Source organism: Chinchilla lanigera, unplaced genomic scaffold, assembly GCF_000276665.1.
Source record: "Chinchilla lanigera isolate Chin_1 unplaced genomic scaffold, ChiLan1.0 scaffold00017, whole genome shotgun sequence".
In the NCBI taxonomy this organism is placed as follows: Eukaryota; Metazoa; Chordata; class Mammalia; order Rodentia; family Chinchillidae; genus Chinchilla; species Chinchilla lanigera.
Window position 1 is genome coordinate 28876617 of NW_004955418.1, and position 19959 is coordinate 28896575.

At 42.3% G+C, this 19959-nt stretch overlaps 1 protein-coding gene across 1 annotated transcript; it reads right to left on the reverse strand.

The window, feature by feature from the left end:
* Positions 1-10121: 10121 nt before the first annotated feature.
* Positions 10122-19396, reverse strand: Zcchc9 (zinc finger, CCHC domain containing 9). The gene is made up of 6 exons (XM_005382312.1): positions 19326-19396; positions 17983-18383; positions 14888-15038; positions 14562-14654; positions 12593-12661; positions 10122-10907 (listed from the first exon to the last, which is right to left on the reverse strand). The coding sequence occupies exons 2-6, from the start codon at positions 18355-18357 to the stop codon at positions 10789-10791; spliced, it is 807 nt and encodes a 268-aa protein (XP_005382369.1). The 5' UTR covers positions 18358-18383; positions 19326-19396; the 3' UTR covers positions 10122-10788.
* Between the last annotated feature and the right edge of the window lie 563 nt (positions 19397-19959).

The following is a 19959-nucleotide window of genomic DNA, read 5'->3' on the forward strand; positions in this document are numbered from 1 at the left end:
CCCATTTCCTAAGCCCCACTCCTCTGTTACAGTTATCTGGAGATGTGGTACCAACATCCTTATTCATTCACCTCACCTCTCCATCCATCCACCTCCATCACTCCACAGGATCTGTCATCAGGGCCACCTACGTCCTCCCCATTGCTGAATCTACTGGCTCTGCTCTTCACTTATTCCCTGAAAGCCTCCACTGAAGCTGATTGGTTCCTTCTTCGTACAACACTGTCTCTTCCTGGTTCTGTGATGTCACACGCTGATATTTCCTCCTACTCACTAACCACACACTAACCAGTCTCCTCTTGTGTCCCCCCTCCTCCATCAGACCTCCAGTATATGGCTGCCTAAGCCTCTCACCTAGGCCTCTTCTCCGCAGTCTCCAGTCCTTGATCAGTTTCCAGTTTTCATTACCGATGACCCCCATCTCTATGTCTCCAGTCTGAACCTGCACTGAACTTCATGCTATTTGCTTGATACTTTCTTTAGGATAATAGTCATCTCAAAGTCTGCACTTCTGAAGCAGACCACTTAATTCTGACACTTTTCCTTCCCAAATCTCCTTTCCTTCAGCAAATCCTATCAGATGTGTGTTTTAAAAATATAGCCAGAACCTGAACACTTCAGATCAACTTCACCTCCACAACCCTGATCCAAAAGTTTATCTTTTCTCCCAAGATTTTTACCTGTCTTTCTGTTTCTGTTCTTGCTCCTCTTTTCACTCTGTGCTCAGCCCAGCAGCCTGATAGCATCACATCTCTCCTCAAAACCCGTGAACAATTTTGCACATCACAGAGAAAAGCTGAAGTCTCATGAGGGTCTCCTGTAGTGCATGTGCATTAGATTGTTGAAAAATATTTATTTAACAGTCATTCATATGTCCATGAATAGAGTGGATTGTTTACCTTTTGACTCTGGGTTTGACCCTGTAGTTTATCAACAGGATATTAGCAAATGTGTTGCAACCAAAGGCTGGAAAAGGTTTTCACAATGAAAGAATTTTTTTGCAAAATGATTTGGCCTCTTACAGCTCAGTCACTATCGTGAGAGAAGTATTGAACTTGATGGTTTCAGGAAAAGGGAGAGAGACAGACAGGCATATAGAATAGAGCTGCTTCATCTGAGCCTAACTTAGATCAGTTCAAGACTATGTTTCCATAGGTTCACGGTTGTTACCCAGAAGAAACTAACCTCTTGCTCTATCCTAAGTGTACAAGATAGATTCCCTGTTAACTATTTCATCTCCTTCTACCAGTTTATTCCTCAGTCTTTTCCTGCCATGTGATCTCTTTGTTGTGCATTGACTGTACCTGGCATGCTCTTCCAGCAGAATAACTGAACTGAGCTAGTCCTTTCTGGCTGCCCAAGACTAACTGCCTCAGCTCTTTGTGGTGTCTGCTGACATGTCAACTTCTGAAAGAGAACTTTCCTAAGCCCCCACCCAACAAGAACTCCCATTGCACTATCTTATTATTTTTATTTTTACTGCATATCACTGCATATTTTTATCTATTTTTTTATCTGTTATTTCCAATGTTAGCTTCATGAGAGCTGAGATTTCCATCTGTTTTGGTCACTGTTCTATCCTTAGTATTTGTACATCACCTGGCATATAATATCCATAATTTTCTTTGAATAAATACATTTCCTCCCCATCTTCCCATCTCAGTGACAAGGTCTAGAACTTTGAAACATTTGTATTTTTTCTCTTCATAAGAGCAAGACTAGGGGCTGGGGATTTAGCTCAGTGGCAAAGCGCCTGCCTGGCAAGCGCAAGGTCGTGAGTTCGGTTCCTGGTACCGGAGAAAAACCGAAAAACAAAACAAAAAAAAAAAAGAGCAAGACTATAAAAAAATGTATAGTATTTTAATTCAGACACTTTCCCAGCAACATACTGTTATATACAAGTTGCACATTATTTTCACTCTGTTAGCAACATTTATGTCAGCTTATTTACATGCCTGTGTGTTTGCCTATGATTTCTTTGTGCATTTTAGATCTTACATCTTACATGACTTAACTTCTCCCCCAAAATACAATATGGAGAATTTTCTTTAGTAAAGAGTTAATGTGGTGAATTCTATTTTGTCTTCAAATGATTTTTTGTTTTTATTTTTAAAATTAATTTTCACTCTTGATATACATAACAATCACATGTACCTGTACATAATATATCTTGATTCTTCCTTTTTCTCCCCAACCCCCACCCTTCCCTTCAAACCTTCTTCCCCTCATTTACAAAAGTTTTGTTTCTAATTTTTTCTTTCTATTTGTTTTTTTTTTCCTTTTCCCTTCCTTCCCCTCTCCCTTGTTCCCCTTCCCATTTGAACATTTTCTCCCTAGTTCCCAATATTTAGTATCCATTTTGGTCCTTATTTATGCTTTTGGTTTCTCACACAAGATAAACAATGTGATATTTAAACATGTGTGTCCAGTTTATTTCACTTAAAAGTATGGTCTCAAGGTGCATCCATCTCATACAAAAGTCTTATTTGTCCTTCTTTATGGCAGAGTAGCACTCCATCATATATTAAAAGCCACATTTTCTTTATCCATTTGTCTATTGATCAATATCTGGGCTGACTCCAAGATTTAGGTATTACAAAGTGTGCTGCTATAAACATGGCTGTGCATACATCACTGTAATATGATGCTTTTAAATCTTTTGGCAAGATACCAAGAAGAAGAATAGCTGGGTCAAATGGAACCTCTAGTTTTAGTATTTTAAGGAATCTCCATAGTGACTTCCACGTTAGTTGCAGCAATTTACACTCCCACCAACAATGGAGAAGCGTTTCTTTTTCCCCACACCCTGCCAGCATTTGTTATTGGTTGATTTCTTGATGATAGCCATTCTTTCTGGCATAAAATAGAATCACAATGCTGTTTTAATTTGTAGTTCTTGAATGACCAGTGATATTGAACATCTTTTCATATATCTATTTGCAGTTCATACTACTTCATCTGAGAAATGTCTGTTCATTGGATTCTTTAGAGTGGTTTGATTATTTTGAATTTTTTCCCATTCTATGAGTTGTTACTTCACCCTGTTGGTGGTTTCTTTTGCTGTGCTGTTTAATTGATCATATTGACTTAAGTGGAAAATTTAATTTTAATTACTATATTTTCCAATTCTACTAGTTTCATTTGGTTACTCTTCTAATCTATTTGGTTCTTGCTTTTTTTAATAGTCTCCCGTTTCTTGCTCCAATTTTCAATTTTTAAATTATTTAAATATGTCAAGTATATTGTCTAAATGTGTGTATCCTCTTCAAATTCACAACTGAACTCTTACCTCTCAGCCTAGCAGATGACTGTGAGCAGAAGGCCTCTGAGAGGTGCTTTGGTCTGGAGCAGAGACTCCCTGAATGGGATTAGTGTCCTTATCACAGGGGCCTCGCAAACTTGCTGCCACCAAATGCAGACTCAGCAAGAACGTGCTGTCAGTCAGCAGGGACTGAGCCGTCCCCTAACACTGAGTTTGCCAGAACCTTGGCCTTGGATTTCCCAGGCTCCAGTACTGTAAGGAGTAAGTTCCTGTTTAGCATTAGTCACCCAGTTTATGATATCTTGTTATAGCTACCCAAACAGAGTAAGACATGAAGCACACCTGTTTATATTTTGTACACAGTAGCTCCAAAATCTGAAATTCTTGCAGGACCAATTTTAGTATGTGTTGTTGCTGTTGGTTTTCATTTAAGGTATCTCATTTCCTTGAGTTTTTTACCAGTCTGGTTTTCTGAACTTCATGTTCTCTGATCCTTTGGTTAAAACTAAGATTGTGCTATAAATTGTGATATTTCTGATGGCTGCTGGCACAGTATTTCCAACTTGGAACAATTCTTAAGTTAAGAACTCAGGTTGAACCCTTTTTGACCATAGAAGCCATAAGAATCAAGGTTTCAAGCTCACAGGGGAATTTTTTTCCCTTGCCTCTCAATGCCAGAATAGACAAGCACCTTATCTTCCTGTCTTCTTCTTTGAAGAACATTTCTTCTCATTATTTCTTGTACTAAGGGTTGACTCCTTTCATCTCTGCTTTCTACCGAGATCTGAAATTATATTGCCCACACTGAGTATTGTTTTCTGCCCTGCAGCATCTGTGCGTTCAGGGCCCAGTGAATGCTATCAGCTCCAGGGCTTGCTCTTCTAGAGCTCTTGCTTTTGCTCAATGTTCGGCCTTTATAGATTCTGTTTATTTCTCATAAACTCTGCAACGTTGTTAAAAAAGATTAAAAATAAATCTAGTCCATATTTTGGGTTTACTTTCCAGAGGTAGGATCTGAAGGGGGGTACCCTTCTACCAGAAACAAAGTTTACATGCATCTCTCTGTTGGAGACCACTACCAAGTGGTTCTGAGCAGGATTTAATATTAACCAATTGGCTTTCCATGTTCACTTGTGAATCTGTCCAAGGCCTAGGCTCCTTATCTGGAATTGGTGGACTCATAGTAAGTGAACCTCTGTGAGTCACTAATCTCTACTAAAATCTGTAGTGATGGATGAAGCCAGAAAGCCTCAAAGGACAAGACAAGATCACAGCCAAGGACACCTGGGTCAGATCTCAACTAGATGAAGACTATAGCCTCAGGCATCTCATTATTCAGTGGATTAACTTCATACCCTACTTAGAGAAGTCCTTGAGTGATTCCACCCTTCTTGAGTACTCCCCTCCCTTCTTCTAATAACCAAATAAATATGGGTGACCCAGAGAAGGTCGTGGTCTTAGCCCAGATAGAATCTTGAATTACATGAGAGGGCTTTGATCCTCCTGGGGCCCTGAAATCATTCCATTTGCCTCTTTTTGTTTAGCCTTCGTTGTACACTCATTCAGGAGATTGCGGACCTGATCAGCCCGTAATAACTAAGGGATATTATTAATTCCATATCTCTCCATCTTTGTCTTCTCTTTTACCACTGTAGTCAAAGACACTATCCTCTCTCACAGCAAGAACTTCCTGATGCCTCTGTGTGTGCTCCTGCACTCCCACAATTTAGTCTCCACTTAGCAGCCAGAATGTATCTTTAAAATATTTGTCCAAGCATTCCCCTTCCTTCTCCATAACTTCCCAACAAGGAGAAAGATTTGCCCCTCTGTATGGTCAGCATGGGTAGGGGCCCCGTTTGGGGTGATGAATATGCTCTGAAATTGATCATGGTTGTGATGGAACAGCACTATGAATACACTAAAAAGCACTGGACTTTACACTTTCATCAATTGTATGGAAGGTGAATTATATTTCTATGAAGTTGTTATTTAAAAAACAATAACAGCTTTCCAGCAGAGAGGAGCACTTCCAGACTTACGAATTAGGGACCTGAAAATCTGCTCTTCCAAGAACACCAGCAAAAATTGCCAAAATACACTTCTGTATAACTCTGGTAATTAACAAACTGCTTGCAATAATATAAGGAGTGGTTATTCAAGAATGAGGCTCAGTCTTGAAAAAAAAATGAGTTTTTAACTTATATTATTTTCATCTTGTGTTCCACTACCTCCTCAGTGGCCTTAAACACCAGCATTCAACAGTTACTGTGAAAATGGCTAATGAGGAGCCATGGGAAAGGACAAAGGATTTTGAAGCCCCCTGCCAGGAAAACCACCCCCAGACAGTCTCCTCCTCAGTTTGTCCTTATCTGACCAGACTCAAAGCTTGCTTAGTGCAAATAGCCCCATCCCCAGAGAATTTGGAAAAAACAATCAGCGGCAATTGTTTCACATCACAGCTGCCAGGCATAGTGATACCAGCCCAGGCAAAGAAGCAGCTAATCGAAAACTCAAAAGGAAAATAAGGATAACAAATTCCATGCTTCTGGGTCAGGAGCAAGGCATAAAATTGTTAAGATGGTAAAACCCTCCAAATTTATCTAGAAATTCAACACAATCCCTATCAAAATTGCAACTGCCCACCCCACCTTGTTTTTTTGCAGAAATTGACCAGTTGATCATAATTATAGGATTAATGTGGAAATACATGTGGCTACAGAATCACCAAAACAATCTTGGAGGGAAATAAATTAGGAAAATTCACATTTCCTGACTTTAACATATACTACTAAGCTACAGTTACTAAAATGGTGTGGTACTGACACAGGAATATGTATATAGATCAGTGGAGTAGAATTGAAAATCCAGAAATACACCATATATATATGGTCTATATATTTCAAAAAGTGAACGAAGTTAATTTAGTAGAGAAAGAATAGTCTAAAGTGTTTGGCAACTGTCCAGGGACAACTGGCTATCAACATGCAAACACATGGTGTACCATCCCTGCCTCAAGTCATATACCAAAAAGAAATGGAAGCTGGAGTGTAGACCTAAGTGTAAGAAATAAAACTATACACTCTGAAAAAAACATTTCCCTTCATTCTCCATAACTTCCCAACAAGGAGAAAGATTTGCCCCTCTGTATGGTATTTGCCCCTCTGTATTGAGCTAATAAAATAATTCTTAGCCATAATACAAAAAGCAAACACCAAAAGTAAAACAGCTAAATTGACAAAATTTAAGACATTTGCATCTCAAAGGACACCCTCAAGAAAATGAAAAGACAGCCCATAGAACAAAGAAAATATTTGCAAATCTTAACTCTGACAAGGGACTTGTATATAGAATATATAAAGAATTCAAACAACCCCATAATAAACAATACAACTCAACTCTTAATGTGGTGAAGACTATGGAGGAATTGTGAATGCATTATGTTAAGTGAAGAAAGCCAGTCCCAGAAGGCCATGTACTGTATGATTTCCTTTACATATAGTGTCCAGAATGTGCAAACCTCTAGAGATAGCCCAGGCATTGTTGGCTGGGGAAGGCAGAAATGGGAAACGACTTGTTGGTATGGTGAGATTCAACGGGACAGGCACTCACAAGAGAGCAAAAATGCAGGAATGAACAAAGCTTTAGTCAAGAGTCAGCCGACAGAGCTTTAACAAGGAGCCAGAGGATGTCCACCCTGATCTGGGGCCTGCCTCCAGTTTAAATGCTTTTTTGGGTTTCCATAATAACCATACAACCACATTAGCTCATTTTTGGTTAACAAGAATGTCACAGAATTGTCACAAGGTTTACATTTCCCAGAAGTGGCCGGTCATGCGCCAGTCAGGCAAATCTACAGTGGTGGACACTGTGGTTCAACATTTAGCCCACTCCCCAATTTGTTCAGTTCCTATTTTATAGCTCTGGTTTTTTTAGTGGGTTTTATGACTAACCAGGGGAGAGGGAGTGAGGAGTGAGTTCATCTACAGTTTAAGTGAACTTAAGTGACTTCTCTTAAAATGGAGCTACAGAAAAGAAAAATGGAGCCTCTCTTGCCCTACCCTTGTTTATGTTTTGTACCAGGAATCGAACTTGTGACCTTGCGTTTGCTGGGCAAGTGCTGTGCTACTAAGCTAATTCCCCGGTTGCCCCATCATTGTTACAGGTGTAAGATTTATTCTCAGGGTGATAAGAGGCCCCTCCTTCTCCATGCTCCTGTCACACTCACCGTCTTGCTCTCCAGCAGCCTCACACACCACTGGGCTCTCGGAAACTCCGCCCTCTCCAGATGCTCTTCTCCACTGTCGGCATGGCTGATGCCTTCTTATCTTTCACATCTCAGGTTAAAAATCATCCCTTTTGAGGCCTGCCCTTGACCCTCCTGGTCACCTGCATTATCTGCTAATTCCTTTAATAGCACTTATTCATATAATCCACTCATTCAAAACTGAGGATGCTTCTTTCAAGCCAAGCACTTAGGAGATTACAGGAATGACCAAGGGACAAAACTCCTGCCCCTGTGTAATGGTATAAGTTGGCAAAGAGGGGACAGATAAACACATAATGTTAGGCAGAGAGGTATAAAGCTAAAAAAGAATAAGGGGGCTGGTTGAGGTAGCGCACGCCTGTAATCCCAGTGCATGGAAGGCTGAGGCAGGAGGATCACTGTGAGTTCAAGGTCAGTCTGGGCTACAAAGTGAGTTCAAGGCCAGCCTGAACTGCATGGTGAGACCATGTCTCAAACCTAAAAAAGGAGCGGGGGCATGAAAGGCTCTCAGGATGAGGAAAGGAAATGCTACAAGGGGTGGTTAAAAATACAATGTTTGAATTTTTTAAAGTTTTATTACATAAGACACATTGCAATGAATTCCCCTCAAAATCTTTCCCCTTGCATTGAACACTTATGTCATCACTCCTGCCACTTTCTGAAGCAGTTCTGAGTGCCCTCCTGAACGTCTTTACCAGCTGTGATCAAAAATATGGTGCGTGATGCTGCCGAGTACCAGCCAACAGAAAGGTAGGCTTGAAAAAACATGATGCTGTGTCCTCGTCCACCTTATTCACTGGATCTGGCCAAATGCAACTTCTGGTTTCTCCTGAGTCAAAATGACCATGAAAGTAAACGTTTTCAATCAGTTCGGGACACTGGGGCAACCACAACTGGACAACTAAAGACACTCAGGAAGGAGGACTCCAGCACTGATCAGAAAGTGGCCAGAATGACAGGACAAGTGTGTCTAAAGCAAGCGGGGAGGGTTTTGAGGGGATTTGTGACAACATCTTTTACTGTAATAGATTCTTTAAAAGTTTAAGCACACACCCATGTTTTTCCATCACACCTATGTTCTGAAAGGCTGCTGGTGGACGATAAGCTGGTCATAAAGCAGGCTGGAACGAGTAAGGGATGGCTGCCTAGGGCAAGGGGATGTGAGGAAGACAGCAACATGAGAACCAAGGCTGGAGGCTCGGGACACGGCTGTGGTGGAGAGAATGGAGATGAGGAGGGAAGTGCGTCATTCTCCCTGGGGGAGCCACACTGAGCTTGAGGCGGCAGTGGAGCTCCCCGGGTGCCTGGCAGGCTGGTGAGAAGCAGGGCACAACAGGCAGACAGGGCTGGATGGAGTTAGGCGTCGGTCATAGGAAAGGGAACGGCCAGCTTATCAGAAGAGGCGTCTACAAACACCTGAGGGCGGAGTGCCAGTGACCCCGCAGGGACTCAACGAAGCATCTTCTGCTGGTGTTTCGCTAAGTCTCTACTCCTCCCTTCCTCCCCAGCATCATGCGCATGACCAGGGCCCATCCGGCCACAATCCCAGTATCTAAGAGGGCCAGGAACATACTAGGTGCTCAGGAAGCAGAATGTTTGCTTTCCTCTTTCGGCATTCCTCAGCTAGGAAAACATCCAGCAACAACAGCTCAGGAAACATTCACTCAGATTTCAGCCCAAGTGCATTCTTATTAACATGTATTTTCCCATGGTCCACTGAGCGCCCGCAACTTATTTCTGACGCCTTCACAAATAGGAAACAAAGGATCCATGGAAGACAAAGCGATCTAAGGAGGCACCCCTGGCCCAAGCCTGTTGAAACACACAGGTCACACCCCGCTGACAGCCACAAGCCCTCAGCGACCGCTGTCCTGAAAGGTGGCGACATCAGCCAGGCTGTGTCCACACTGTGTGACTAAGGCGGTGCTGCGCTCTGCTGTGCGGCTGTTCCACGCGTTTCCTGGAGCTCTGGGATGCGGGCAATAATCTGTCATCATGTTTTCCTCTCACATTGAAAAGAAAAGAACAGCTCCTATTAAGATTAGAAATGTTGAGTTGTGCAGACATGAAAACAGAGAAGAACCCTTTTCTTATTTGGTAAATATTTTGCTTTTGAGGCATCAGTAACTAATCACAGCTGCTTCCTTTAGTTACAAATGGATTCAATCAGGTAAATTTGAGATGAAACACACGAACTGCCAGTTGTTCCATCCTGCACCACAATGGTGGCGTCCCTGGTGCAGTGCACGTATTAAGTATGCATGTATTCATCAACTCAGACAAAGCAGCTAATGGGCCTCTGATTAGTGCTGTAACTCTGTTATCGGGATGCTTCCCTCTCACCCTAGCTCATCTGAGACATGTGAGCAAAATGCTACTGAGCCCCATGCACAATCTGCTATGTGCTGTCATTCTCACTAAGCCTGCACACTGAATTTTGGCTAGAATTTTTCCATTAAAAATCAAAGGCAAACCCGGAAAGGGAGCGCAGCAGCACAGCGCCTGCCTGGTAAGCGTGAGGCCCTGAGTTCAACTCCTGGCACCAAAAAAAAAGAGAGAGCGAGAGAGAAAAAAAAACCAAAGGCAAGAAAGAGATGCTGCTGAGATTTCATTTTATTTTTACAAAATCTTTTAATATCAAAACTAAAACAAGAATTAAGCAAAATCCTAGTTTACCCCAGCTAGGATTCGTAAGACACCTTTCCAAACAGAGTGTTATATACATATCAATACACAGGGACAGTTTATTCTAGACTCAGGTACTGAGAAATACAAGCAAAGAGTCAGTGCATTTTATCCAGTATTTTAAAAGTACAGATTTTGTAGCAACTTATAAATAAACTTCTACCGTAATAATAAATTGCTATTTTGAACCAAAAGAATAGTATAAACCAGAAATTCATTTACAAATGCAAAGCAGAAGGCTTTGTGTAAGGATAATTCACTTTAATGCATAATCTTGCTTTTTAAAAAGATGACTGTTACAATCAGGTGTATAACAACTTAGTTATGACTAAGTTCCATCTGTTCAAAGAGGTCCTTTTAGGGAACCCACTTCAATCATCTCACTTTTCCCCAGGGACTTCGCCAAACAACAGAAGCACTACTGCTGGACAGAGACCAGCACACTGGTTGTGACTCCGTGTAGATCAGTGCAGTATCTACAAAAAGGCTCAACACGGAGGGAGCGCAGCTCAGACCTGTAAAGTAGCCCCAGCTTGGAAAATAATGAGGCGGCAATTAATAACAGCATCAATCATTACTAAAAATTAACAACCTTAGGTATCTTTGTTTTGGGTTTCTGCATTTTAGGTGCATCCAAAACTTCTTCATAGTCTGCACTCATTCCCTTTGCCCAGCGGCCGACAGTGACCATCCTATCTGTAAAGGAACAGAAAAGCCAGGATGTAAAAAAAAATGGTAATCAAGTGCAACCGCTCAGATTGGTACCAGTTCAGTGAAGGAACTTGTTTTGACATGAATAATCATAAGGAGGAAAAAGAAAGTGAGCCGCTCTGTAATTGATTATAACCCTTGATTTCAGAGCACCATGAGCAATTTCTCATCCCAATTAGGGAAATGCATCTACTACTCAGCAATGCACAAACTGATGAGAAAGCTCTTCCATTCTTTCCCAGAGTTCATCATTACAGAGTCAATGAATTCCAAGAGTCAGTAAACAGTGAGACTTATGAAGCATCCGTTTTAAATGCACAAGATTCCACCTGTGAAATTATACAACATCTGCTTGTCAGTCTTGTCATTTGGAAAGTGGCAATTCTCCCAGGAGGGAGAATTCAAATTCCACTTCATCATTTCAATCTTGCTGCTACAATGTGGTAAAGACTATCTTCTCCTAGACAAGACCGTAAACAAGAACCCTTGGTTTTCAAATTTACATACTAGGGACAGGAAGTAAGAACACAGAGATCTACAGCATAGCACTGTGACTACATGAAATGAAAAGAAATGTGCTTTCTTCCAAGGAAGCACCACCGGGCTACCCTACGGTCTTGCTTTCTTAAAATACAAGATTATCACTGTTCTAGTCCAGGCAAACTAGTAGAATGATCTCTGCTTTTTCAAAAGTCTGCTATAGGCATAGTGAACACTGATGAAGATTTTGATGAACAAGGCTAGTACTTCATTAGGAAGAAAACAGCTAGCCAGATGCTATGTCAGTAACACGTTTTTAATATTTTTGGCAGTTTTTGCTATCAACTCTGAATTATTTAAGTATACACAAAGCAAAGCATATAGGAAGACATCCTATGAATGCTGAAATTGCTTTATGCTGTGATTTTTCTCAGTGAACCAATACGTTTCTATAAGCAACAGAACAGGCTCTATTATAATTAAATTCTCTAGTTAGCAAGTATAAGAACTTAGGAATAAGAGGCTTAATAGAAGAGGGTCCTCTAAGGCTTACTGGCCGCTCTTCCTCTGAGACCAGGAGGATAGCTAACTGTGGTGTCAACTTGAATAAGAAATGCCTACCCAATGGGTTTAGCACCGTTCTGGGTATCTGAGTGACTGGTTATTGGAGATGAAGTCCCACCCTGGGTGGAATGAAAAGGGAAAGGAGAACGAAGGCATGCTTCTGCTCCTGAGGAGCTCCAGTCTTCACCTTCACCTCTGGGCTTCCAGCACAGACTCTTCAGCCTGGCAATGCACCCTCCAGCCTCCTGATACAGTCTTGCATGGGACTCTGCAGGGAGCTCGAGTCTTGACTTTCCACTGGATTCTCCAGTGCTCCAGCACGCAGACAGCCCCTTTGCATTCTTCCATCCCTGACTCTGCAGGCAGCCATGGTAAGCCTACCTTGTAAACCCTTTATATATGATGTGTTATGTGAAATCTGTTCCTCTTAGGAACCCCCACTGACACAGGAAGCTAAGGCTCGTGACTCAGTACTGTGTCTACTGTGGACAGAGAAGAGTGGAGGCATTGCTGCAGGAAGGAAACACCTTGTCTGAGATCAGCAGCAAACCTGTCACTGACCACAAAACACAGCAAATGCACTGGGCTACCAAGCTCGCCCTTCTCCCTGGGGCCCAGGGACTCACCCAAACGCTGACCTTCAGGGCAATCTTTCTTCAGATGTTCCACAGAGCCACAAAGTTTGCAGCCACCACCTAGTAAAGAACAATGCCACTGAGTAACATCTCAGGCTTAAACAGGGATGTCCTTAACTCAAAGCATTTCCCTTACATGGTCCTCACATCCTTGTGGGCTGTAAAGGCAGGTGGAGCCGGGAACCGAGGAGGGGCCACCGTGGCTATTAACAATTCACTCTCACTCTCCTACGCTCAGAGCACTGAGCTGTACCTACCATGAACTTTCTAGGGAGAAGCAAGAAAGAGAGCCTGACCCCGATCTCGTCATGTTGGACAGCAGGGCCAGTGACCCTGGGACTGTGAAGCACTGGTCCATGCAGACACACTCTCCTGAGGAAGGAAAGCTGGGGCGTGACTCACGGGACAGTGAGGAGCCTCACTGCTCTACGCCACTGGCCAGACAGGGCAGGCATTTGCAAAAGGAAGGGAACCAACTTTGTTCTGGTTGGTTCTGGAACCAACTTTACTTCTGCCAGGTGTCTCGTCCCCCAAAACACTCATCTGTCTGCTTCAAGCAACATTCTGAGGCTGGGCGTTACAAACACGTGGTCTCTAAAACGAGTCTTTCACTGCCATATAGTCAGGTATGGTAATGATCATGCTGACGATGTTGAGTGACTCAGTCACGAAAGTGGCCTTCTCCAATATTTCCCTTCTCTCTTTTTAAAAATTTTTTTAAAACTCTGCTCACTTTGGTTGACCACACAAAGCCATTTTTGCTCATTAGTCCATTTTCCAGGCCCAGGCCTCTACCGTTTCACAGGGAATTGTAAACCAGAAGAGGCACGGAATAACACAGATGAACCTTTAACAGGGAATGCCACAGTTCATCAAACGTGAGACACACTGATCCTAAGATGTGTCGCCCTAGCTTGCACTTCTCAGGAGAACAAAAGGCTGTCAGCCATGGGGGATCCACTGATACACTCTGATTTCAGATACAAAAATGTGAAACAAAAATGCATCTTAGAATAAATGCAAGAGCAAGTCCTGAGTTCAATTCCTGGTACCAAAAAAAAAAACAAAAAACAAAAAAAAAGAGTAAATGGAACAGAGTTTTATCATCTGAGTTTGACAGGTAAATAAGACCTGGCCGAAGCCCCCAGCTACTGCACAGTGGTGCAAGGCTACAATCTGCGTCTGAGCAGCTTCAAAGCTATGCACTTTCACTGGACTAATCCATGACAACTCAACTCAGGACATGGGACAGTCGTACCTAGAGCACAATGACGCTGGCCATCACATTAACAGATAGCCACCAACTCCTAAAGCAGCACACACCACTGACTTTCTTTAGGGGACCTTAAGACATGAGCTGGCTGCATGATCCCATGCCAGATAATGATGAAGGAAAAGATTCAGAAACAAAAACTACTGCAAAAACTAAACAGTGTGCACCATCTACTCTTCTACCTATGCAGCATGCAGGGATGAAATTAAATGTCTAATGGTCTTGCAGTCGTTTAAGATAACCCATCTGCTCTGGTCATGTTTGAGTACAAATATATAACATTCGCTCACAAACGATGCTGAAGCAAGCACTGCTGGAAACACACACCTTAGTCTTCTGGTTTGTCAATGCATCAAGCCATATTGTATAATAAGCCCGGTATACATCAGCGCACTTGATAAAAATAATGAAATTCTCAGTGTTTCAAGATGTACTCAGGAGTTTACACCAGAACTGAGTAAGACTGGGCATGATGTTGCAGGCCTGTGATCCCAGCACTGAGGAAGGCCATGGCAGGATGCCAGGGCAATTCAGCAAGACTCAAAAAAAAACATCAAAAGGGATGAGGATGTAGCTCAGTGCAGAGCACCTCTGGGTTCTATCTCCAGTACCACAAAAAAAGTAAACTAAGTCACAACTCCACATGGTTCCTCACTGTGTCTGAGACACCAGAGTGACAGTACTCACCATCAGCGTAAAGTCCTTTGGGATTGTCAGGACAAGACCGAGACAGGTGCCCCATTTCCCCGCAAACAAAGCATTTTGCAAAAGGAAATTCACCTGTAAGAATCAACAATTCCTATGAGGTTGATGATGCGTAAGTCATTCAATTCACATTACTTTAAAATTCTATGAAGAGAAAATGTATTTCTTTTTACATAACTTGAAATCTAATTATGAGATTTCAAAATATTAATTGGCATGCTCATAACAAATTCTGCCCCCTCAATACCCAATTGGCTATTAATTGGCCACTTTCCCAACGAACTGAACAGGAAGCTAGAAGAACTTACCAAGAGCTGGGTCCACTTTAGCTCTGCACTTCGTTATTTCATGCTCTGTGGACCCACACCGGTAACATATCCCAGTGCCCATGTCTTGGTTTTCAAGGGCAGCGGGGCAATCAGCAACTCCATGGCCAGGTTTTCTACAATGAAAACACACCTGGGGGGAAAAAATGTGTGTTTCCACACTGTGAGTTCTCACACTGTAAATACACGAGTGACTCTATTCATTCCTATTACCAAGACATCTTTAAAACATTGCTCATTTTGAAAGCTATTTAGTTCTTTAAAAAAGGAAACTTATATAAGAACTATTGTCGAACTCCTACCATCTTGTATGGTGAAGCTCTGCATCATTTCCAATGTTTTTTAAAAATTATTTTTATTATTTTTTACTTGTTACTGTCTTTGATTGATCAACCTCACATTCTTATGTCTAATGGACTGAGCACTTTTGTTGAAGATAACAGTATGTAATTTAGCAACCATGGTAAATTTCTATCATTTTGTCTTGAGGTCATGTTTCATTTTTGTTGTTTTGATTTTGTCCTCGTTGTTTTGTCAGTTTTTTAATTTTTAAAATAAAAAAAAAATTTTAAACTTAGTATTTTATTTGTAGAAAAGTGTTTTACACATTTCTAAGCAATCACAGATGTCATTTCCATCTGAGGGTCTCAATGTTTCTGAAATTTTTCAATCATAAATCCACCAAACTCAGAAACAATGTTACATATGACTTCCCAGGAAACAACTGCTTAAGTGAACTGAACAAATAAGGACTCATTTCATTAAAAGACGTCTGCCCCTGAGTGAGGGCATCTGCTTTGGAGATGGACAATTGCTATAAAAATTATCACGCAGTTTAATATTTACCCCTTTACAGTTCACAAAATTGAATGAATTGGGATCAAATGGTTTCCTTTAAACTATGATTCAAATTATTACACATGCTTTACAGCATAAAGTATATTCTTTTGGTTTTGCATTCTGATACACATTAACATGCAGAAATAGTAACGTCATCTTTACACAGAGGCACAATAAAGTTTAAAGTAATTTATTCTAAGATGAATGTTGGCGCCAACATAAAACTGAACAATATACAGATATTTTCATACTACTGAGCAATGTGGAGGAAACACTTCTGCTGCAGTGAAGGAGAACATCAACTATAATCAAAGGTGGCAGACACTTCAAAGATTTTCCTTAAAATGGAAACATTTAAGGGAAAACATTTCTGGGAAAACAATCATTTAATTATTTTCCTCAAATAAGCAGCACTTAAAAAAAAAATAAATTCAACAAGCAAAAATAACCCTGTATTTTAGACCTTTGCTGGCTTTCTTTTTCTCTTTCTTTCCTCCTTCCTTCTTTTCTCCTGTTCACAAATACTGAACAATGAGTACATTTAAATTCTGCAATAACTTTCACACATGAGATGGTCCAAACAAAGAGACTACATTTGTCCACAGCTGCAGAAGAACCACTATTAACCACCAGGTCACCATTGTGCTAAGTGCTGGGTTGTCAGAGATGTTCAAGAGATTCCTAGTAACCCGATAGTTCACTGCCATGAATTCTAAAACCTATCACTACCAAAACAAATTCAATGAATGGTTCTTAAATTTATTCATTTATTTATGCTGTCTTTTTGAAACAAGTTTTCACTATGCAGTTTAGGCTGGCCTTGAACTCACTTTGCAGCCCAGGCTGGCCTGGAACTTAGAGCAATCCTCCTGTCCCAGCCTCCCGAGTGCTGGGATTACAGGCATGCACTACCACATCCGGTCAGTTCTTAAATTTAATAGAGACTGGAATCTAGAGTGGGGTGGTTACTCTCTACATCCTAACTTCATGGACTTGAACTGCCAATACTTAACCTCATAAGGTTACTTAAAAAAGAGCAAGAAAACATGGACAGCAGGCCACAACAGCGACACACTATTTTTAAAGTACTCCTTTTTGTGAAAAACAGCATCCTCTCCCTTAATCACAAACCGAAAGCTTTCCTTAGGAGGCAAGGCAGAACATTATTTCAAATGGTCTGCAATTCACCACCTTGGGGTGCCAATGATCTGCAAAATAAAGTAACTTACTGTGCTTAAAAATATTTTAAAATAACTAATTTTACAATTAAAACAACATTCTATCCTGATCCAAACAGGAATGGTTATCTTTTCTATCCAAACTTAACCAGAAGGAGAACTCCATCAGTTTTCTCTCTGAATAGCTGCGCGTAAATAGGCGCAGGCATGGAACAGTCCTGTCAGTGGGCAGAAGCCAAACTCACAAGGCTGTAACACAGCCTGCAATGCTGCAGGCACCAAGGTCTACATTTAGAAATCTGAACAAAAAACGACAGTGTAATCACCAGCAACAAGTCCTGTTTCTTCTGCAGTATCCCCCTACAAAATGAAAAACTCACATAGAGAATGGAAGTAACAGCACTAAATAGTTCACTTCCTGTGTCTGATATAGTTCAAAACCTTGGGCTAAGCACTAACTACAGAAGTAAACCTCCCCCTGTATTCCTTGCCATACAATGTGGGGAGAGGAGGGGCAACAACTAGGTAGATTGTCAGTTTCAACTCTATTCCAACTCTATTCCTCTGCTCTATGACTAATGTGAATCACACTAGATCTCCCTCCTGCCTTGATTTGTCATGGATAAGAACATCCATCCTTTCCAAGTAATAGGAACCACATATATTTAACCCATGGTATCTAACCATTCTTTAATGGCTAATTGAAAAGGGGCTGTTGAAAGACAGGGTAAGAACATGGGTTTTGAAGTTAGAATCTGGGTTTGAAGTTCACCTCCGCTACAAGTTAAAGGCTTTCAGCAAGTTACTTAACCTGTCTGCACTGTCTTCAGTTTCTTCTATCCATACTATGGGACTAATGCCACCACCTTTGTCCTGTGCAGCAATCACTAACCAGAACATCAAGTGTCCATATGTGCTGAGGCAGAAAGCCCTTACAAAGATGCTTGTAAATGTAGGACCCGGCACTGGACCCTGAGGCAATGCAAGAGCACATGTGAGAACACGAATGACAGCTTCTAGCTACAGAAAGCCAGTAGCACGTAGAAGTGATGATCTCACCATTGCATTTTTCTTGGCTGCTTGTCTTTTCAATCGTCTTCCTTCCCGACGACTGTCTTTCTTTAAAGCAACTGCAATCTCTTCTCTCATTTCCGGGCTGTCTGTGGCTATCACTTCCCCAGTGGGAGCCATCTGTGAGTTCTGTCTCAGGTATTCCATGAATCCATTCACATCTTCATTTAAGTACTCTTTTTTCTTTTTGTTCTTTTTATGTTTTGCTTGGGGTGTGTCATTTTGAAGGGACAGTCTACTGGCTCCAGGTTCTTGACGCTTTGAGCGCCTCCCCTGCGGGGACCCCTCCTTCATGTCCTCCCATGCTGTGGCTGCAAGTGGTCTCTTGCTACCTGTAGTGGTAACTCGTGCCCACCGGGTCATGGCTTCTCCAGAGGGACCTGCTCAGTCTTTAAAATGAGTGGCTGGTTAGTCCACACTTACAAAACAAACATTCACAGTACATCATCGTAGCAAATAAACTCATGTTAAAAACCTGTAATTATTATAACACTTTTCACTTCATTTAGGTATCTACAGACACATTAGTTCCATGATGTGCTGCACAGCTATGCCTCTAACATGAAACAAATGTTCACAGAGAAGCTACAGCCATCATGGGTGTACAGCTCATGTCCACAGGGTGATAAAAACATTCCTTTAGTTTCTTACAATTCAGGACACACTGCCATGAATTCCCTCCAAACACTCCCCCTCGTTTGGAACACATTTATCCCATCGTTCTTGGCAATGTGCCTTCTGTAATGAGGTTTTTCAAATGTAAACATTCATCCTTGTGGACACATTTCAAAGCACTCATTTATACCAAGTCACATTAGCTGACAGATCTTTTGCAGAACGCAAGGGGACCAAGGGATGACGGGAGGGGAGGAGGACGGAGAAAGAACTAAGATGCGCTGCGTACGCGCACAACTCCGCACCATGCATGTCGTCACCAGGCACTGCAAAGATGTGTCAATACAAATTTTAAAGTTACTTGATTCCTACATAAATTGAACAGCGTTTTGGTTCCTTTACATGGGGACCTACCTACCATCTAGGGCCTTTTTTTTTTTTCCTGTACCTAAATGAAATGTAAACTACCAGTGAACTACCCAGCACCCCTGGGGCACAGCGCTGAGACCGAGCGAGACACGCGCGTCGCAGGAGTCCCGCGAGGCCCGCGGCGGGCGGGAGGAGGTGTCCCCGCAGGGGCCAGGGGAGGGGACAGGCTCTGGCGCGCTGAGGACCATGGGGGGGCCTGCAGCCCGTCCCACGTGAGTTCATCCAGCGCAGAGAACACCAATGGGACCCGGGGACCCCACAACGCCGCACAGGCAGGCGCTTCTTACCGCGCGCGATCCTCCAGAGCAGTTGAGTCGGCCGGCCAGAAAACACCTGCGAATGAGAACGGAAGTACCGCCTCCCTGAGTGTCGTCACTTCCGGCGGAAGTCGCGCTGGCGCGCCAGCTGTGGTGGATCGGGTTCTGGTTCTCGTCTCTGGCCGGTGCAGTACCCTGTGTGTGAAAGTTTGCCGATCGTCCAGGTTTTAAAGGGCAGTGCCTTCGACACCGAGGACACGGGGATGAAGAGTGCCCTATCCGTGCTGTGACGCTACAGCTTAGTGGGAGAGAGACGGGAGGTGGGTAGGGTAGGAGATGCCAGTGTCTTTGAGAAAGTGACTTTTAAACTGGACTTTGAAGAATACAATAAAAATCTGGTGAAATTGGTGGTGAGAGGTTGAGGACACGCCTAGCAGAGCGAGGCGGGGTTATCAGCGCAGTGGGGTGGAACACTGCTAAAAGTCGGAAAAAGTCTGGGAGCTCTTGCCAGTGGTAAAGTAGTGCACCTTGGGGCCAAAAATTTCGCTTTTTAAGAGGAAAACTTTTGTCTTGGGGGCTGGGGATTTAGCTCAGCGGCAAAAGCGCCTGCCTGGCAAGTGCAAGGTCGTGAGTTCGGTTCCCGGTACCGGAGAAAAACCAAAAA